We start from the raw sequence: 21609 nt of genomic DNA, 5'->3' as shown, positions 1-21609 counted from the left end.
ATTTGGTGAAGTGGGAGCCCAAAGGCTGCATGCATGAGACTGCCTTTCCCAACAGTTTTTGTTCCTCTCTCTCAACGGATCATGTGCACACACGACTCAGCAACTTGCTTTTCACATTTGACAATATACAATGAACATTCCTTCTGGTCATTATTTCTAATAACTCAAAAATAGCACAGTGGGTACACTGTACTTGTTTCATTTGTTCCCTACTAATGGGCATCCAGGTTTTTTTTTGTTTGTTTTTGTTTAAAAATATGTTTTTATTGATTTCAGAGAGAAGGGAGAGGGAGAGGGAGAGAGAGATAGAAACATCAACGATGAAAGAGAATCATTGACTGGTCACCTCCTGCACACTCCCCACTGAGGATCAAGCCCACAACCCAGCATGTGTCCTGACTGGGGTATCGAACCTCCTGGTCCATAAGTTGATGCTCAACCACTGAACCACACTGGCCAGGGGCATCCAGGTTTTTATAGTTGGCTACCATTGTCAACAATACTGCAGTAAATATCCAAAACCTATCTTCTTTGTTCATCTTTTTTCTTCTATAAGATTTATTCTCAAAAGCCTTTCAACTAGGTGTCATAGCCCAGAAGCCAGTGATATGTTAGACTTAGAGGACCTATTTCTCCTCGACAGTGCCTGCGTAGGTTGTTATACAACTTTTGCATTTTTGTTGCTAATCTCTTGGATGAAAAAATTGTATATCTCTGCGACTTTAATTTGCATTTTCTTTGTTACTGGTAAGGTTGTCTTTTCATATTTTATTTGGCTATTTCATTGTCTTGTGTAGGACTTACTTTAAACTTCTCTAATTCTTGCATATTTTATTTTTGAATGATTCAGAAACACATATTTTCATCTCTTTTAGCATTTATTTTTTTCTACCCAGATTTCAAGAGAAAAACAGATCTTCTTGGAGATTGTCAATAACAAAGTTATTTGAAATGCTAGAGATTTGATAAGTAAAACTGGAGAAATGTGAATGTTACTGAACTGACTGCTTAAAGGGAAGACTGTTTATACCTGTGGCAATGCTTTTTGAATGATCAGGCCTCTGAGTCTGGCTGCAGTACCAAAGGTCATGGATCCAGACTTTCCATGTGGCCATGATGGCGTTATCCTAACCATAGCCTTGGCGTTGTGCCAGGGCTAGAACTTTAACAAGTTCAGGCCTGTCTGAAGAGGTCCCTCGTACTATCCACCCCACTCTTCAAATATGCCTTGGAGGGGGAAGTTATATTTGGTCCTGCTTCATGTCCATAGTAGATGTCTTCCATTGCAAAAGGAATGGTTTTACTGTTTTCCTGAACTCGCCCTAAAGGATGGCCCAGGACTTTGTAAAGCCCCATGAGCATGACTGAGAATGGGAATGTAACCCCTCCTATGTAGCTGACCGCAGACACAGATCTGTCTGTCTCCGAGTGCTGGGTATCTCAGGACAACGCACCAAACGAATGAATGGAAATCCAGTTCTCGAGTCTAATAGTATAAGGAGAAGGAAAATGGGAGGAGGAGGAGGAGAAACAGAAGGGATTTCTTTTTTATTTTAAGTGAGTGTTACTTTTTCTTAATGAATTTGAATTTAGAATAATTTATTACCCTGGAGTTTTCTTAGTGATACAAGTGAGACTGTCTCCAGTCTCCAGTCTTGCTGAAGGCAGAAATCTAAGTCTGGGTGTTAAATTCTGAGATTTATCTTTTGTCATATTTGGCTTCCTTTCCCAAGTACCAGAAGAGGTAAATTTGAATATATGTGTGCGTGTGTTGGGGAGGGGGCGGTGAAATGAAGGTGGAGATGCTGAAAAAAAGGATGACATAAAGGTTAAAATGGTCAACCTATGTATGGTTTGTCTATACACATTCCTGTAATAGTTTTATTTTTCTCATGCAATGTACGTGTTTACTCATAAAAGGAAGTTCCCAGAGTCTATGCATCAGGAACATTAGCTATTTTTGGTTTTCCATAACTATTTGTTTTGTGTTCTTTATTCGAATGTGTGGCTGCTGTGTTGTTATGTCTTTGTCTTGGGGTTATTGTGGCCTGAGTTGCTGTTTTATGCAGTTGCATCTGTTTTGTAAGTGTGTCAAACTGTGCCTTTCAAGGGTAACAAATAGTGATTTGAAATGGGAAGAATATCCCAAATGCCTAAATCTTATATTTGAAGCTGAGGAGATTTGTGATAAATATTTTACATCTTTTAATTGAAAATTACTAACCTCCGTGGTTTTGAGGATAGTCACTGACATGCTCATGACCAGCAGAAGCCATTGGTGTGGATGAGGTCACGTGACCTCGTGAGAGGAATAAAAGCTCAGGTCTGAGCGGCTCACTCTTTGGTTGTGATTGAAGTTGGTCCCACGGGAGTGAAGTTCAGAAGCAACTCCTGGAGGAGCACATTTACCACATCATCCGTAAGAAACGTAAGCTTCTCTATTTCTGGCTTTCATTTAAAAACAAACAAACCACCAAACCTGTGTTTCCTATACTCATTCCCTTGACCTACTTATAAAACAATTTTTAAAATTTTTTCTACGGTATTAACAGTTAACTAAAATCAGTCTTCCCAATGCTTACCAATAATCTTTTGCTGTTCATTTAGTTCCTCAAGTAGATTTTATTCTGAGGTTGTAAAAAGCACAGACATTGCCATAAGTTATTTGATCTACTTGGCAAGTCAGTCTCCCTGGAGACTTGTTAGTAGAGACTGTCATCTAAGAGGCTCATCATTGCAGTGTGAACCGGTGAAACAAACCACAGGGAATGATATGAATTTAAGCTTCATATGTGATATCTTCGAATCCGATACCTTTTTAGTATGCAGCCTACCAGAGGATGCCAGCCTGAATGGCCAGCTGGCCTTACACAGTAATCAAAGTTGTGTATTAATGCGATGTTAGTTTCTGTAGTTAGCCCAGTAAAATGATGTCATGAAGCAAGCCATTCCCATGGCCCTGGGCGGTGCCACAGTCGCCTTCAGGCAAGCAGGTCCTATCCATCCATCACCCTAATCCCTACAGCTCTCAATGCCTTCAGGAGCACCCTAAAGCAATGAGTTGGGCATGAGACCAGGGACTCCTGGGGTACTTGGGTGCTCTTCAGGCTCTCTGGGATTTTTTTTACATTTTTTTTCCAAAAATATATTTTATTGATTTTTTACAGAGAGGAAGAGAGAGGGATAGAGAGTTAGAAACATCTATGAGAGAGAAACATCGATCAGCTGCCTCCTGCACACCTCCCACTGGGGATGTGCCTGAAACCAAGGTACATGCCTTTGACCAGAATTGAACCTGGGACCCTTCAGTCCGCAGGCCGACACGCTATCCACTGAGCTAAACCAGTCAGGGCCTCTCTGGGATTATTATTCCTGGAGCTGAATAGTTTTGGTCAGACCTTAGTCACAGAAATGATAATTTAGGTTTTTGTGAACCCCTAATTGGTTTGACCTCCTTGAAGGTTGCTCACCTTTGAAAGCCGCATGGTACATGTTTAACTATTGGGTACCATTATTTCCTGCAATCTTTAGTATTCTAGTGAATATTGGTTACTTCAACAATACACAAATAACCTGAGAATTTTACATCACAGCTATGTTTCTTCTTGGAGTTAGAAGACAGTCATCTTGTACATATGGGTGAATGAGAAATGGAAGGGCATATTTCCATATATTTGTTGATTTCTTTCTTTTTTTTTTTAGTCCTTAACTGAGGATATTTTTCCATTGATTTTTGGAGAGAGTGGAAGAGAGAGGAAAAGACAGAGAGAAATATTGATGTGAGAGAAACACATCGATTGGTTGCCTCCTGCATGAGCCCCGACCAGGGCCCGGGTCAAGGAGGAGCCTGCAACCGAGGTACGTGCCCTTGACCAGAATTGAGCCTAGGACCCTTTGGTCCACAGTCCAACACTCTATCCATTGAGCCAAACCAGCTGGGACTATTGTTGATTTCTATGTCATAGTATGTCACTTCCTTCTTTAGCCAAAATTTGGTTTTGACTAGTCACAATTTTTCTTTAGACACTAGAGTCAATTTTAATCGGCATCTATTTGAATTGTCACCTAAGCAGAGGTTTTTTTTAAGTAGAAAGATGGATTATACGAATTTAATCTAACTTCCTACAAACTCAGAAGAATCTTCTGATAAAATATTTAGCAAAAAGCATAAAATCTTTCTTTATTCACCTGATTAGTGCACACTCAAGCTGAGTATTACAGATGCGACTTCTTTTTTTAGCTACATTATTAAATGAAACCAAAGCTTTAGAAAACAGGGCTATTAATAGTGGTGACTCATGTATTCATGTTTTAAGAAGGACAATAAACTTCTACAGGACAGTGTCAGAAATATTTTTTCATAAAGTTGCTTAGCTATAATTATAGTAATAGTTTTATGTGTGTTAATGCAATTTATAATGCAAGTCACAATGTAACTTATACTGTACATAATATTTAGTAGTGATATAAAGTAATATGGATAGAAAGCAAAAAAGTCATCTCTTTAGATCAATTTAAGGCACACAGCATGTTACTTGTTATTCTAGTGTTGTTGGCAACTTGGTAGGATTCTTAGAAGGGAGACTGAGGAGGAAGTGGTGGAGGCTTTTGAGAGTGATGAAGAGGCATAAAAACATAGGGTTGAATAGAAACATGACTGAGGGACACTGCATATGGTAGACTGACTGGTTTCAAAGTGTGGTGGGAAAGTCATAGGCAGGCTAATTGGAATCATCACTTGAATGCTAGCATACAAACTTTCAAATTTAGGCTGGAAGTGACTCCATCCACCGAATGTGTTTTGAACTGAGTTTTGACATGATGAAAGTAATATGTTCAAAATATTGATTTGAGTGTTGTGTAGGCTGGGTAGTGGGGAGATTGCAAGCAAGGAAATAAGATTTAGCTAAGATTTGAGTAGTCTGAGTGTACAGTGATAAAACCTAAATCACTGTCATAGCAATGAAAAAAAGGGTAGACAAATATGACAGATAACAAAAGGATAAGGAAAGGGCATCAAGAAGACTTCACAGTTTGATTTTGTATGGTTGGGGACTAATTCAGTAAACATTAGTTGAGCAACTCCTATTTAAGAGAGTTTAGGAGATGTAGACCTACCCTGAACTCTTTGCAATGCTCAACAGTGGGGAGGCTACAGATTTTAAACTTATAGACCTTGACCTTCAGTAACTCTTAGTCTTGCGAAGCAGAAGGTTTTCTGGGTGGGATAGAGAGACATTTTAGCCCTGTTCCATCTCAGCATGAGATATTGTGGTCAAGTTGAAAAAAACATGAACTCTGTAAGCTGATAAACTTCCGTTCAATGCTTAAATTCACCATTTACCAACCATGTAAGGTTGGGTAAGTTATTTAACATTTTGAGCCATCATTTCTTCATTTGCAAATAAGAAACCACCTCTACAAAATGATTCTTCATAGATCTCTTGAATTTCTGCCCATTTTGCAAGCAGAGATACTGACAACCTTGTTTTTTTCTGGACTATCCTCTCAGGGATGTTTATAGGAAACAGCCTTGGAAGATAGAGATGGTGTCTATCTCTAGAGCAGAAGTCAGGTTGGCATACAGTCCAGTAGAATAAAGATGATATCTCCCTCCAGGGTGGAGGTCAGCAGGTTTGCTGCTGCCTATGAAAAGCAACCAGATTTCCTGAGCTTGGGGTTCTTCAGTTGTGATGGAAACTCACTGTGTGAGCATGTTCCATCTAGGTCCCTCCATGTCACTCCTCCATGGAACTTGGTGACAAGGGAAAAAAACCTGAATGAATGTTCATGCTGAGTGTCTGATCCAGGAGTCTTGGGTCTTCCGCCAGCACCCATGAAACTATGGGCAGGCTAATTTGTTGGCTTGCAAGTTGGGTAAAGTCTGAAATCCTTTGTCTTGATGCCACCTGCCCAATGTGTTTCTGGGGAGAATATATTATGGGATCAATTGGAGATCTTTGATATGGTCTGGTTTCAGATAAGATGAAAAAAGATGAGAGGATAAAGTTGTCTGTAAAAACAGTGTGATCTTATTTGTGTATATTATGGGTATATCTAAATATACAGTATGTTATATATTAGATTTTAAAATATATTTATATCTATACTAGAGGCCCAGTGCACGGATTTGTGCACTGGTGGGGTCCCTCGGCTGGGCCTGCAGGGATCAGTGGACCTCCACACTGCCACAGCCCAGCCTTACCCACCAGCCCGATGGGCTCCAGCCTGCTGTCCACATAGATCCCACACAGCGTGAAGTAGTGCGCGAAGCAGCAGGCAGCTGGGGTGGAGCCTGAGCCCGCTCCTGCTCATCCAGGCCCCGCTGCACCTGCCACCTTCGTCACTCAGGCGTTCAGAGGGAGTGTCCACAGGAGAGGCTCCCACGGCTGCAGCTGCACCCGCCAGGCGTGAGCTTGGCATCTGGAGCCCATTGGTCAGCTGAGCGGCACTCCTGGTGTGGGAATGCACTGACCACCAGGGGGAAGCTCCTGCGTTGAGCGTCTGCTCCCTGGTGGTCAGTGCACGTCATAGTTACCAGCCAGTCGTCAGGTCGTCCAGTTGCTTAAGCTTTTATATATATAGATTAAATTTTTCAAAGCTAGGATGCCAAAGATTTTAAGATACCCATTGTTTTATACATCACTAAGAACAAAAAAGTATGCCAATTAATTGTAAGACACCATTGATTGATTGTAAGAAGTATTCTAATTTGAGAGGTATAAAGTGAAAAAACAAAGTGTGGGTATATAGGAAAAGAACCAGAGAGATGTACATGAAAGTTTTATAGTGGTGAACTCTGGGAGGTGAGATTAAGTATTGCTTTTCTGAGAATGCTAATTTCTTACACTGCTGCTCTCTTCCTATTTCACTCTTTACCCTACTCTCAATGGCTAGCGGTAGGTGACCCTAGGCCCTGGCAGAACCCCTTTTCAAATATTTCAGTGTGTCATGCAGTAGGGTTCAAGCCTTGGCTCAAGGATGTAGGAATGGTAAGCACCCACTGTATTGTTCTTAGCACTTGAGGCCTTTGCTAAAATGCCAGGGCAACGGAGAAAAATACATTAAAAGCCTTATTTCCTATGTACATATTCAATACAAGTTATTGGCAAATGAATGAAAAGCAGTTCAATAATGGAGGTTCATAAGAAATAATATTTAATCTTTTTGTGGTAGGCTTAGGAAATGTGTAGAATGAATTCTAATAAGGAAATTTGTTTTATAACTTTAATTTCCACCCTCCTAAAATTAGCATGTATAAAATCGTGTGCACTTAAAGATAATCGTAAATCCAACATTAATGAGATTAGTCCAATAGTTTTCCCCTTGAGGAGTAAGTGAAGATATTTTGAAATTTTATATTTGCCTGAAGTTATTTTTACCAAATGTCATGAAGAAACTATAGTTAAGTAATAAATATTACAGTCTTAAATTTATTATTTAAAGCATGGTGAATTTTCATTTAAGCTAGTTTATTGCATCCTTTCTTTTATGAAGTCCTGGGATAATTTTGTATTCTTTTTGCAAATATATGCTTTTCTTCCTTTGCTTGGTTATACAGATGGATTTATTTGTTAATTTCTTAATATGGTTCTCATACACCTACATGCAAGCTTATTTTGCTATTTAAAGGAAATTCTGGCCCAGCCGGTGTGGCTCAATGGTTGAGCATCGACCTATGAATCAGTAGGTCACAGTTCAATTCCGGTTAGGGCACATGCCCGGCTTGCAGGCTTGATCCCCAATGTGGGCTGTGCAGGAGGCAGCCGATCAATGATTCCTTCTCATCATTGATGTTTCTATCTCTCCCTCCCCCTTCCTCTCTGAAATCAATAAAAATATTTTTTTTCTGTAACTTCTATATATTTTTCAGCAATGCAAAATATGGCCACTCATCTGAAATCATAGTTTGTAATCATTTTAACTCACAGCTGTCTGTACTGTTTCAATCATATGCATGAAGCCATGACCTAATCCATTGGAGTGCTGACAGGGTGCATCAGAAGTGTGTTGGTACCAATGGGAGATTTTGTCTCAAAGCTAAAGGAGGCACTCTGATCCCAAACCCACCTTTTGATTTATACTTTCCTACATTTTTTGTTTACTATTCTTCAGTGGTTGTAAGACAGGGAAGGATATACGCTTTGGAGTCAGACTGGCCTAAGTGAGAGCCCACCAACATGTAACTGAGCCAGACCCTGAGCCCAGGTCCCAGGTCCCAGGAGTGAGGGTCCACATCAGCAAGGCTGGGACCAGCTGCAGTGACTTCTCAGTTGGATCTGGTTCAGTTTGTTGTGTCATTTAGCACCACATGGGGGACTTACATGAGTCACCACTGGCCGATTGCAGGTAGAGTGAAAGCACGAACATGGTAGCATTTGACAAGTGCTCTAAGACGGACCTGCTTCCAAAAATGTCACCTAGCCGATGGAGAGGCACACTTCCTGCCCTGGAGTCAGGCCTGTGGCTCTCTGTTACCTTTGTTAAGCCTCATACTTTATTGCATGAAAATGGAAGCAAAATGGCTGTCTTTAAGTACAAACTACTCCTATGGCGGGATGGCAACATTTATTTACACTACGTCTTGGTATACATACATTCTCCATTTTTAAAAAACCTATACCTGGCCGAAACTGGTTTGGCTCAGTGGATAGAGCGTCGGTCTGCGGACTGGAAGGTCCCAGGTTCGATTCCGGTTGAGGGCATGTACCTTGGCTGCGGGCACATCCCCCTATAGGGGATGTGCAGGAGGCAGCTTGTCGATGTCTCTCTCTCTCATCGATGTTTCTAGCTCTCTATCCCTCTCCCTTCCTCTCTGTGAAAAATAAAAAAAAAAAAACCCCAAAAAAAAAAAACCTATACCCGATCTGGGTATGGGCCCTTAGGCTTTGCGAGGTGGAGAAGAAAAATAGGTCTAGTCCATTCTAATGCAATAATTTTTTTAAATCCTTTAAATAATACCCATTTTCTCAGTGAGAGGACCTCCTCGCTCAGATGTCTTCTTTATCAGCGCCCCCTTTCCCTTGCCCTGGCTAAGGTGGTATCAGGTGTATGGAAGCAGGAAGGGCCCATGTAGTGCCTCGCGTTCTCTGCTGCTCTTCCAGCAGCTGCGGCCATATCTTCTGATGCCGACATTTCTGCAGATAGGCCTCTTGATCTTGTCTTCCTCTGCTGAGTTTGGGCCCAGTCGCCCTTCCAAGCTGATTCAGCCTCACTTGGCGCTCCTTGGTGGGAGATTTTCTCCGCCTGGCCAGGGCCCGTAACCCCAGCGTCTGCTGCAGGGGCACCAACCTGTTGCCAAGGTGGCAGGGTTCTCCCTGAGTACTGTGGGGAGCTCTGGAGCCCGTGTATGGTGAACTGACTGCAGTTGGGGAAGTAAACTCCAAGGACCGATTTTGGCAACCACCCAGCACCTGGCTGGTTTACAGGCATTGGCTGTGCTCCAGGTTGGTGTGGGATGGCCTGAATGATATTTTTTTCTAGAGCTCAAAAAGGAAATTGGGGCAGCCTTTCTGTACCAGTCAGGGACCAGGAGAGAAACAGATGGATGGCATTCTCAAAGGGGGTGCCTGATTCAAGAGAGTTTAATGAAGGGACTATTAGAAGATGGGAAGAGTTAAGGGAAACCAAGAGGGCATGTTGAAGCTCCTCAGAACTACAGCAGCAGGAAGTCAATACAGTCCCCTGGGTTGGAGGAGAGGGTGGGGCTCTTGAACTTGACCAGAGCTGAGCTATAGAAGAGGGTGCTTAGAAAAGAAACTCGGATTCAAGAAGTTGCCTCATAATGTACTGCACCTGCTAAAAATTGTGCTTTCTGAACAGTTTTCCCTATTATTTTTTATTAAAAATATGTTTTTAATCTCTTCTAATATCTACTTTTCTCAGGAACTAGGTCATTTTAAATGCATTTTACTGCCCTTCTTATCATTTGCTTTTTTTTTCCTTCTGGTTCTGATTCAGTTTTACTGGTTAATCACTTTTTTAACCAACTCCTCTTTGATTCTGGAATTACCCTTTGACCTCATGATTTGATTGCTGCTTCACTAGCCCAGGGAGCAGAGCATATTCTGGTGAAAGCAGCAGGTCTTGAGTTCATTCTGTTTCTATGTACATGGCCCCCTGTGCTGAACTGTGTAACTCAGAGACTACCCCCTGGAAGAGGATGTAGCAGGGAAATAGATACAGAAGTTGAAAAAGAAGATGGGGAACTGTCGTTTAATTTCAAAGATGAGACTGAAGAAGGTAGCTGGTCTAATTAGAGGGGAAGTAACTAGCAACCTGGCCTCCAGGCAGATTTCCTGAATGGCTGGTTTCTGGGAGTGAGACTTTGAAAGATTCCTGACGTCTTTGAGGAGTGGGACATGGGACAGATGAGAGCTGAAGGCCGGTGCAGAATACCTCACTTGTTTATGGATCTTCCCCCTGAAAAGTAGAAGCTTCTTCTGCATGTGGGGGTCTATGCTTCCCTAAATTCACTAGAACTTTCCCAATTCATGTATTATCAATTCAGTTGGATTTTGAGTTTTCTTTCCAGAATATAGGAAGATACTAAAAATGTTTGATGTCTTGAAGAGTCTAACTACCTGGAACTATTGTCTATTCCCTTCCCTGACACATGCCCTCTCACACTGTCAAAAAAAGGAAACTGAGGATTTGTGTTCCAGCTAAATTTGAGCAATATCCCTGAGTCCCAGGGCAAGGCTGAGTTGGGGAGAAGACCAGAATGTCCTACCATACTGCTTCCTAGCCCCAGGTGCAGGGGGTAGCTTACCTTCCAGACCCATCTCTTAAACATGTGCTTGGAATTGCTGCTGATTCTTTTTTTTTTAATTTAATTTAATTTAATTTTATTTATTTATTTATTTATTTATTTATTTATTTATTTAAATTTCTTTATTGATTAAGGTATCACATATTTGTCCTCATGCCCCCATTCCCATCCCACACCCCTCCCCACACATGCCCCCACCCCCCTGTTGTCCCCAACCGCTGGTTAGGCGCATATGCTTGCACCCAAGTCCTTTGGTTGATCTCTCCCCTTTACCCCCACCCTCCCTTACCCTCCCTCTGAGGCCCGACAGTCTGATCCATGCCTCCTTGTTTCTGGGTCTGTTCTTGTTCATCAGTCTATGTTGATTTAGACATTTATCCTAGAAAACTGACTAACAATACATTGGCTACATATAAACAAATATTTACTCGCAGAAATAAATGACCGTGTGTTTCCCCTTTAAATGGCTTATTTACATTTTGTACAGAATCTAGAGATATTCTCCTAGGTTGCTGATGTTTACATGAAATGGCACAGCCTCTTTGGGGAATGAATGCAGTGGGTTTCAAAAGGTCTGTCCCCGTGCCCTTTGACTCAGTAATACAATGTATACGAAATCATCAAGATTGTACCTTATGTCTTGGCTGGGAGACGTTCACTGCAGTTTCCCAATAAACAGGATAAATTATCACTCACACACGAGACAAAATACAATCATAAAAAATGTACGCATGTTGGTACGTGGTTTAGACATAAAAGATTTTCATGATATCCTATCGGATGAGTAAATAAATCAAGTTCACAACAGTAAATTGCATATAAAATACATAAGAAAATATGCATGTATGCATAGAAGAAATATCAGCAAGGATGGACCAAAAGGATAATTATTTTGGGGTGGTGTGAATAATAGTGATTTTAATTAGAAATGGATAATTTTATTTTCCTGTCTTCTACACTAAACAGGTATTACTCATGCAAAAGAACATTACTGAGCAGTGAAACTAGCCTCTGGAGTACATAGAGGGGATGAGGATCTGATGAACTTGGGTCAGCAAGATGCTGTGTTCACTGACGTGTGTTAGGGTATCAGCAGTAATACAAAGTGCTGATGGTGTACCATTGATTCAGACAAAAAGATGTGGGAACAGTGGACTTAAGAGTGAAGCCAGCTCTAGCCGGTTTAGCTCAGTGGATAGAGCACCAGCCTGAGGACTGAAGGGTCCCAGGTTCAATTCCAGTCAAGGGCACTTACCTTGGTTGCAGACTGGATCCCCTGGCCATGGTGGGGGCTCGTGTGAGAGGCAACCAATCAAAGTGTCTCTCTCGCATAGATGTTTTTCTCTCTCTGTCTCCCCCCTCCTTTCCATTCTGTCTAAAAAATCAATGGAACAATATCCTCGGGTGAGGATAAATAAATAAAAATAAGTGTAGTCATTAAAAAAAGAGAGAGAGTGAGGCCAGCTTCAGAAGAACTTTGCAGATTGGGCCATATTTTTACTCTTTAACTAGAATGATTTTGTAGGATAATTATTTACCTTTTTCTTTTGACTTTTAACAAACTATATTTTAATTGTTTTATTGAACAATAATACTAAATATACAAAACTATTTATAAAATACATTGTAAAATACAGAAAATACTCATGCACAGTGTCCCAGAAATGGACCACTATCATTAACTCCACAGATATGTCCTATAGGTTCCCACATTCCCATCCTCTTCTTCCCCCTCTCTGCCCCTGCTACCTCAGAGAAAACCATGGTCCTGAATGCTTTATCATCGCCTTGCTTTCCTTCATAAATCTATTCTTAAACAATACTTTATTTAGTTTTGCAACTTCGTATAAGTGAAGCCGTACTCTGTGAGCTTCTGCAACTTGTTTTTTTCACTCAGAATCTTGTTCCCAGGTTTCATCCATGTGATCACATCAGCAAACTTATCACAATATTATTTACTATATTTTCCTTCACCTTTCTCACCAACTCCCCTCCCCTTCCCTCTGACAACCATCTTTTTGGTCTCTGTTTCTATGAATCTGTTTTTGTTTTGTCTTATTTGTTCGTTCATTTTAAAAATTGCGTTATGTTTTATCAATCTTGCCTAAAGGTCTGTTGGAGGCTGAACCACTGCGAGGAAGAGATGAAGACGCAGTAGCCAGTGCTGACTTCTCTAGCATGCTCTCTGACGAGGAGAGAGAAGAGTTAAAGGCAGAATTAGTTCAGGTATGTTTAGGAATCTTATTGTTCCTATGTCTATCTCTGGATCTTGAGAGTTACTGTTATTGTAATTGTTATATTTTATTCAGTAAAATTTGATAAATGACGTATTGCAAGATGATTTATTTTGGGGGGTATTTTGTAATGCTAATTGTCCATTATTTGTTGGTTACAGTACAAAAATGAATGGTTATGCTGCTTAAGCAGCAATGATAATTAGCATCTCCTACTCTTTTAGTATCACAATACCATGGGGATGATAAACCACTTACAAACTTGGTGGAATTCCTTCAAGACCCTGCAAGTACAAGCTGCTTTTTAAGAGCAGTTCTTGTTTTAGGTCAGCAATGTAGCTCAACAAACACTTTGAAATAATTTAGTTTTGTCATAAAAAAGTCAATCATAGAGCAACTGGATTTATTGAGTTGTGCTCTTTTGCAGAAGAATAAAGCTCTGGGGATAGAGAGGAAAGCTGTGCTGGATGTAGGCTTCATTAGATCTCAGGTAGTTGTTGGGGCATTGGGACTTGGAGGCGAGGAGGATGCCTGGCTCATTGTGAATGCAACTCTCTGTTCAAGTATTTTGTTTGCAGCACCTACTAACCCTTGAACACTTGGCTAAGGAGCAGTTGGTTACATTACAGAAGCAAAGGGCTGGACACAGGGAGCTTCCCAAGTACAATCAGCAGCAGGGCGAGAGGGGTGAAGCCAGCATCCCCTCCCCATTCTGAACCCCTGGCTCCGAGGGCAGGAAGCTCCTGGTCCATCGGGAAGCAAGGCTTTCCCCCCTGGCTCTGGTCTCTTCTGCAGGCTGGGGACAGAGCTCCGAGCTCCACCGTACCCTCAGCCCCCTTTGTCCACTGCAAACTCCTCAAGCTCTCGAGTCCTGAGAGTGTGTGTTTGTGACAGTTCATAATCATAATGAAGATTTTTCAGATGCTTTCCCAAGACACACCCTAAAATAACTTCATAAAAATCAGCTTATTCCTCTGGCACAGCAGAAGTTATTTTTGTAAGCACAGTACCTCCAATCAAAGAGCCTGCTTCTTTGGCTGGGTTTGTCTGTGGCCACTGATCCAGAACCACTCAGTTGACTTCAACCCGGCCACACATTCCGGAGTGCGCGGACCAAAGTCAGCCTTCACTGAGCGTGCAGCGGCGCCACGTTTCCTTAAGGCCTGGAATTCTGTTCACGACCTGTTCATGTCAGTGGTGGTGTCCAAAGGTTATGGTCTGTAGGCCAGTGTAAGTTAACTGATTCTATGCTAAAATTTAACTCCTTCATATAACAGTCCAGGTTTAAGTTCACATGCAACCTCTGTGACAGACCAGCTTCTGGACAATGACTTGATTTTTCTGGGTTCTGGGATTCTATCAATGCATTTTTTGCACATTCTATGTTTTCTAAATGTTCAACAGTGAGTATGGATTACTTTTATAATCAAGAAATGGTTGCCCTAACCGGTTTGACTCAGTGGATAGAGCGTCGGCCTGTGGACTGAAGGGTCCCAGGTTTGATTTGGGTCAAGGGCATGTACCTTGGTTGTGGGCACATCCCCAGTAGGGGGTGTGCAGGAGGCAGCTGATCAATGTTTCTCTCTCATCGATGTTTCTAACTCTCCCTCTCTTCCCCTCTGTAAAAAAATCAATAAAATATATACTTTTTTTAAAAAAAAAGAAAAGGTAAGCCTGGGTTCTAAATGGAGACCCCATGTATATAAATAACCCGCAGTGTTTTCAGAAATTCCTGCTTTATTCGGTTTTATTAATAAGCTTCCAGTGCACCTCACTCCTAACACTTTCTGAGCCCGAATTCTGAAAATAACACCAGACTCCCGTCACTGTGTTCAAGTTACCAGGATGCATGTTTTCATCCCTCAGAATGCATTAGCCTCTGTGCTTGCTCTCTCTTATTTCTGGATTTCTCAGAGACGAGGGAGTATTGCATCCTGCCTTATTGTTGTGTGCTTACCAAGTGCTGGCAATAGGAAGACCTGTCCTTGTGCTGGGAGACATAAAATAAGCCAGTATTGTCCAAAAGGCTACAACTTAGATAAAGTCTGCATTTTAAAAGAGGAATCTGTTGTTAACACAGTTTAGCCTTTAGTTTATGACTGTAGCCATGTGATATGTGTGTTTTTCAAAGTTCCTTCAGTGGGAGGAGGTGGAGGAGGGTATAGGGGAATAGATGGTGAGGGACGGAGACTTGACTTGGGGTGGTGAGCACACAATACAGTGTACAGGTGTGTGGTGGAATTGTGCACCTGAAATCTGTGTAATTCTGTTAACCAGTGTCACTCCAGTAAATTCAATAAAAAGGAAAAAAGAAACTAAAAATAAATAAATAAAAGCTTCTTCAGTGTGAGGCCAAATTCACCTCTGATCTGGTGCGTGCTTAGTGTGTCGCAAGGTGCACATTCAGACTTTTAACTTTATTTTATAGCTCCAGTGAATATTTATATTTGTCAATACCAGAAGTAGATTATGCTTTTTTATAAGCTTATCAATATATTAAAATATTTTGTGTCGGAGATTTGATCTCATTCATCTTATTACCAGTTGCTCCTGACATCACCGAGGTCTCTGCATTGCTATTCGGTGTTTCTTTCCCTCTGTCTCCCTTTTTAACTAAACTTGCTCAATATTTCTGTGCTACAAACATCCACTCCCACTTTCATTTCACTAAGCTGCATTTTATGCTCAGTATTCCATAATGTGACGTGGCTTTTGAAAAGGATGAAGTGTTGGCATTAGTGCTGGAAATTTGTGTTACATAGCAATTAGAAACTGCCAATGTCCCCTCGATAAAATGACTCAAGAAAAATGGGTATTAATAGGACTAGAAAAGATACCAGACAGCATTATCCAGCAGGCAGAACCTATGTTCAGGCCCCCTCCATCCACTCTTGGTTCCCCTCTTCCTTGGGTGTGTGGTTCCTCAGGAAGAACACACAGTGCCCTCAAGCTCCCGTCTCTTAGACTTACAGACTCAGTTCCTTCCTCCCAATACTTTATTCTTTCTGGACTAAGCTAGTGACCAACTAGCTTATAGTTGTTCATAACTAATGTCTTACTGTAGCATTCTTCTGTATTAGTCAGAGTATTCCAGAGAAACAGAACCAATCCTATCTAATAAAAGGGTAATATGTAAATTAACCATCGCTCTGTCACAAAGATGGCAGCGCCCATAGTGGCCAGGGTGGGAGGGGCCTCTGGGGGCGACGCAAGCCCAGTGTCCTGTGCCCTGGCCACGTGGAGGGAGGGGCCCCTGGCTAGAGGCCAGGGCGCAGGACCTGGTGTTGCAGGCTGGGCTGAGGGACCCCCCACACCCCCACCCCCCGTGCACGAATTTCGTGCACTGGGCCTCTAGTTTTATTTATATATATATATATATATAAATAAAACTGTATACAAGTCCCAAGATATCTATAGTCAGCAAGCTGGAGACCTAGGGGAAAAGGGTCTGCCTCCAGTCTGAAGGCAGCAGGCTCGAGGCCCAGTAAGAGCTAACATCACAGTTTGAATCCAAAGGCAGAAAACACACACACACACACACACACACACACACACACACACACACACTTGGGGCAGGTGTACGTTTCAGCTTGGTCTGACATCTTTCCTCACTGCTTCCCTCCTACTTGTAGCTGGAAGACGAAATTACAACATTACGACAAGTATTATCAGCGAAAGAAAGGCATCTGGTTGAAATAAAGCAAAAACTCGGCATGAACCTGATGAATGAATTAAAACAGAACTTCAGCAAAAGCTGGCATGACATGCAGACCACCACTGCGTAAGTACATTCACTGAATACTAACCAATTACTTAGTCTGCCATCTTGCCGCTATTCAATTTTTTTTCTACAAGGCTGACTTGGTACTGTAGCTAAAAAAGGATACTTTCTCTAAAAATAGGGGGGAAACCTCAATAATCACTTTTAAAATGTTGCATGTGGAGCATGCTCCATAAAGTAGCTTTATGAAATTAAACTTTGTTCACTAAAATTCTATTTTTACTCAGACCACTTTATGGTATTACATATTTTTTTTAAAAATGTTTCTTTTTATTATATATTTTTAAGCATTTGTTGAATATGTATTTTTTTATATGTTCTCATACAATTTTAAATGGACATGCAGAGTCTGGTAGTAGGAAGAGGTACCCGGGATGGATGGCCATTACTTCAGTCTCGTTGGGGGCCATCTTTGCCTGCTGACTCCTGAAAGCTACGGTCTAAGACCTTTTGTTCCTGTATGAAGGTGCCCTTTGTTGGAGGAGTTGGATTAAAGGAGTCTGCTGTTTCCCTGCTGTATTTCCTTTAGTTTCCAGGTGAAAGAAGACCCGCTCTTTCCCCCTATAACAGCCTAGCAATCCCATAGGCTTCTGTGCTTGTGCACCCCAAGGGCTCTCCAGACAAGGTCAGGGCACAGAGTAGGGCAGGATGGAGCCAGGGAGCCCAGCAGTTTATCTGCAGAGGTAACCAGCCTTCCCCAACCTGACGCCCATTGTAGAAGATAAGACACCTCACATCGATGTTTATACATCTCAAATACATAACGCAACACCATGTGAACAATCTCCTGAAAAGCATAGCTGGATTTTAGGCACTAAGTTAATGAGCCCATGTGTCAGCAGTTTGGCCTATGTCTTTGCACCTTGGTGGCCTAGACCCATTAATGGCCCTGACCATGTGAGGTGGAACAATCTCCAATCCTAGGATCTGGTCACCTCTGTATTAATCCAGGTCTGGAGGCTTCATGCCACACTGACCTGAACTCCCTTCTGGGTGTAAGAACCAGGCCAGATGTTGTGCTTGGCCTTTCTAACCACAGTGCAGGGATAAGCTAGCCCAAGGGAGAGCCAGGCCCTTCTGTTGCCGAAGGAAGGTCGGGGGGTGGGGGGAGGGGGGGGAGAGCAGGGAGATGAGCAGAGGATGCCCTGAGTTTGCTCTAGGTGTGATGGGGGCAGAGTGGGAGAGGTGGGGCAGTGAGGGGAGAGTCTCATAGTCCTGCTGGGACATGGGATTGGAGCAGGCAAGTTCCAGGAAGGCTTTTAGACTCTTCACACAGGGGAGAGTATGTAGTTTGTATTTTCCCCGTGTTCGAAGAACAAATTGGTTTTATAGTCAGGAAATGATACTACTTAGTATCACGTTTTTGTTGAATGAATGGAATAAATTTATTCTCTGGGTATGGAGTGTATAGGCTAGTCAGGAAAACAGAGTTTAGTTTTTGTTTTTATTTATATTATAAGTAGTTACCAATCACCGGTTAAAGGATAAGTGTGAAATACTGGTGCTGTCGGGTTGGAAAGCAGACTGAACCTTGCAGGGCCCAGGGAAGGGTTCCTGAGGAAGAGATGTTTCAGCCGAAGGATGAGTGGGAATTCTCCAGCCACAGGGGCAGGAGGGGCCTCCTGGGGGAGGTTCCTTGGTGAAGGCCCACAGGAGAGGAGGCTCCAGTTACTCACTGCTGTGGAGATGACAGGTGCAAGTGGCCTGTGGCATCTGTTAATAGTTATTTTTTTAACAAAAAATTAATATATTTTTATTGATTTCAGAGATGAAGGAAGAGGGAAAGAGAGATAGAAACATCAATGATGAGAAAGAATCATTGATCGGCTGCCTCCTGCACACCCCCTACTGGGATGGAGCCTGAAACCCAGCCATGTGCCCTGAACCGGGAATCGAACTGTGACCTCCTGGTTCGTAGGTCGACGCTCAACCACTGAGCAACCCCGGCCGGGAAATAGAGTTATTCTTTATCCACAGGCGATAGAAAGCCATTAAAGGGGTCATGACAGTTTGTTTATCCAGCAACTTTAATGAGTGCCTACTCTTAGGCATTATTACCCAAAGGCTAATCTAAACCCACAGGTTACAGGTGTCAAAGATGGACAAAGTTCCTACTCCCTTTGTGTGTTGAAAGGCAAAAGAGCAAGAACCCAGTAATAAAATAAACATATAAGGAAATATCAGGAAGTGCTAAATGGCGTATGGTGGTGCTCTACAGAAGGAGATGGGGGCCGGGGAGAAGCTGCTGGGATGGGGTCCCAGTCAGGGAAATCCTGTCCTGGAATCTGCTTCGAGCTGAGACCTGAATGATGAGAAAGATCGTGTGGTGATCTGAGGAAGAGCTTTCACGCAAAGGCAAAAGCTTCTGTAAAAACCCTGAGGCTAGAACTAGAACTGGCTTTATAGGTTTCAGGAGCCCAAAGCAAGTACTGAGTCTGGAGTATAGTGAGAGGAGAGGGGGTCAGAGCCTCTGTTTTATGAGGAACTGTGGGGATTTTCTTCCAAGGGCTCAGGATCCTGTTGGAGAGTTTGAAGCGGGAATTGACCTGTTCTGATTCATCTTTCAGAAAGATCACTGCAGTTACTTTGTGTGATACAGATTGTGGGGAGGCAGGTGTGGAAACCGGAAAGTGCTGAATGATACTAATGATACTGTTGCTGTAGTCCAGGTGGGGACGGTGGTGAGGGAGAGTTGTGGACAGGGAGCGGACAGGATTTGGAGGCCAGGCCAATGGAATTTCCTAGTAGTTAGGAGGCAGGGGATGAGGGAAATAGAAGGATCAAATGTAACTCTTGGGTCTTGGATTGGGACTACTGGGTGAGTATGGGCACTGTTTACTGCAATGGGAGTGTAGATCTGTGGCTAAGCCATGAGCTAGGGACTCCCTTGGGTTGGGTTGACATCTAGGCCTCCCTTCATCTGCGGATTGAGGCCATATTAGTACCTGTTTCAAAGGAAGTGAGGATTCAGTGAGTTCATATCTGTGTAGGATGTAGGACGGCATCTGACACTTTGTAGTCATATTCACTGTTCCAGGAAAGACTTAGACAGATTTTGTGGGGAGACCCAAGAATCGTTTTGGCCATATCAAGTCTGAAATGCCCAGTAGACAAAGAGTTTATATACCAAGAGCACAACGTGGGGGAAAAGTCCAGGACATTCGGGAGTCGTCTGCCTTCTGATGTCTTGAAAGCTATAGGACTAGATGAGATTGCCTCAGAGATCATTTCATAAATACAGATGAGTGTGGACTCACTACCTTTAGGGGTGATGTGAACTTTGTTTTGTAGGAAAGAATCAATCTCTCTCTTAAGAGGGAGGCCTGTCAACAACATAATTTTGGGAGAGCATCTTCCTCCCACCGTCTTTTTTTGGCTGCTGAGGGAAGGAAAAAAGTCTTACTCACATGGTAGGGTGGGGGAGGGGAGAACATAACAAAACCTATTTTCTCCATTCATTAAGTAAATCCCTGTTGTTAGTGTCCATGATACCCATTCCAGGACAAACTCTATAGCTCACACAGTGAACATTTTGATGCGAGGGAACTGGGATGGGGTTAGTTGGGTAGAATTAGATTTTAAAGCACTAAAAGGATGTTAGCTGTCAGAGAATCGCTGGTGACTACCACAGGCAATACTTTGCATACTGATTAGGCAATCATGACCTATTTAGTTTGATTTATAATGAAAAGAAAATCTGTGGGATGGTAATGAAAGATCTTGGCATATTTTAGTCTGTGGTAGGATTCAAATTGGAACAGAACTGGATGAGTAGGAATAATTACACAGGAGACTGAAATTAGCTCCTTTCTAGAAAGATAACCATACAATAGCAGGTCAAGAGATCCCCTGTGTCCCGGGTTTATTGTTGCTGTTGTTGGTGTCATAGTTTTTTCACATGTCTTGGTTTGAGAGAATCTAGGAGCAGACACAAAATATTCCGCCATCCTTTTTTAAAAAAATGATCTCTGCTGCTTTTCTATGTTGTCTCTGGGCTTCAAGGAGGCACAGGGGATGTGTGTGGCTTGGGGTCTAGCTGTGGGAGGTCACTGGAGGAGGTACTGAATCTTAATAAATAAGACTGGCCTGGGGTTTTGAGCACCGTGACAGGAAGAACAGTGCTATATCCATCGTTCTGAGAAATTTATAACAATTATTGAATCAAGTGGAAAACAAAAGAGACCTAACCTGAGGGAATCAAAAGAAATCAACAAAAAGTTTCCATTATCCTCACACAGCTCTAGCCAGAGACACAAATTCCCTCCTACTCACCAGGTTCTTCTTTGACCCTGATTTTCCTTGGTCTTTCCATATTCACTAGGAAATGTCTGTTTAGTACATGAATGTTTTGTTTGGTTTTATGATCTAGATAATATGATTTTGACACTTCCTGGAAAGCAGGCATTGTGTAAATAAATAACATATGGTAAACTCATTCCAAGCTGCTAACAAAAAGACAGTAGTAGAATGCCATGTTAATAAAGTGATTTCAGTCCTGAGGAAGACTCAGGCACATGCTTTAAAGCATTTCCTTCAAGTATGATTGTACATTTAGGAATGCATGATGCGGGAAATGGAAGGGGTGGGTGGAGGGATAAAGGACATTCCCACACAACTGATTTGATATAATATAAAGTCTTCTCAGAGGTACCTAATAATGTAGGTGCTCTAGACCCAGCAGGTCTATTCTGTGTCTGTCTTGTTCCTGAATTCAGATTTAATTGTCTGAATGTCCCTTCGATAAGTGGCAGTCAACCCATCATTTCAGAACAATGACTAGAAACAATCACTAAGGAGAGAGATGGACGATGAATGTTTTATGG

General features: G+C 42.2%; 1 protein-coding gene across 5 annotated transcripts in view; it reads left to right on the top strand.

Annotated features, from left to right (window-relative positions):
• TPD52L1 (TPD52 like 1) overlaps positions 1 to 21609 on the top strand; it is a 63240-nt gene that overhangs the window by 30174 nt on the left and 11457 nt on the right. For all 5 annotated transcript variants that reach the window (XM_028142855.2, XM_028142865.2, XM_054722444.1 and 2 more), the window contains exons 2-3: positions 12882 to 12997; positions 16638 to 16786. In XM_028142855.2, the coding sequence (XP_027998656.1) occupies positions 12882 to 12997; positions 16638 to 16786 (265 nt within the window). The remainder of the gene's footprint in view (positions 1 to 12881; positions 12998 to 16637; positions 16787 to 21609) is intronic.

Source organism: Eptesicus fuscus, chromosome 10, assembly GCF_027574615.1.
Source record: "Eptesicus fuscus isolate TK198812 chromosome 10, DD_ASM_mEF_20220401, whole genome shotgun sequence".
Classification (NCBI taxonomy): Eukaryota; Metazoa; Chordata; class Mammalia; order Chiroptera; family Vespertilionidae; genus Eptesicus; species Eptesicus fuscus.
Note: the sequence above shows the minus strand (reverse complement) of the source record. Positions and strands in the feature narration are given on the sequence as shown.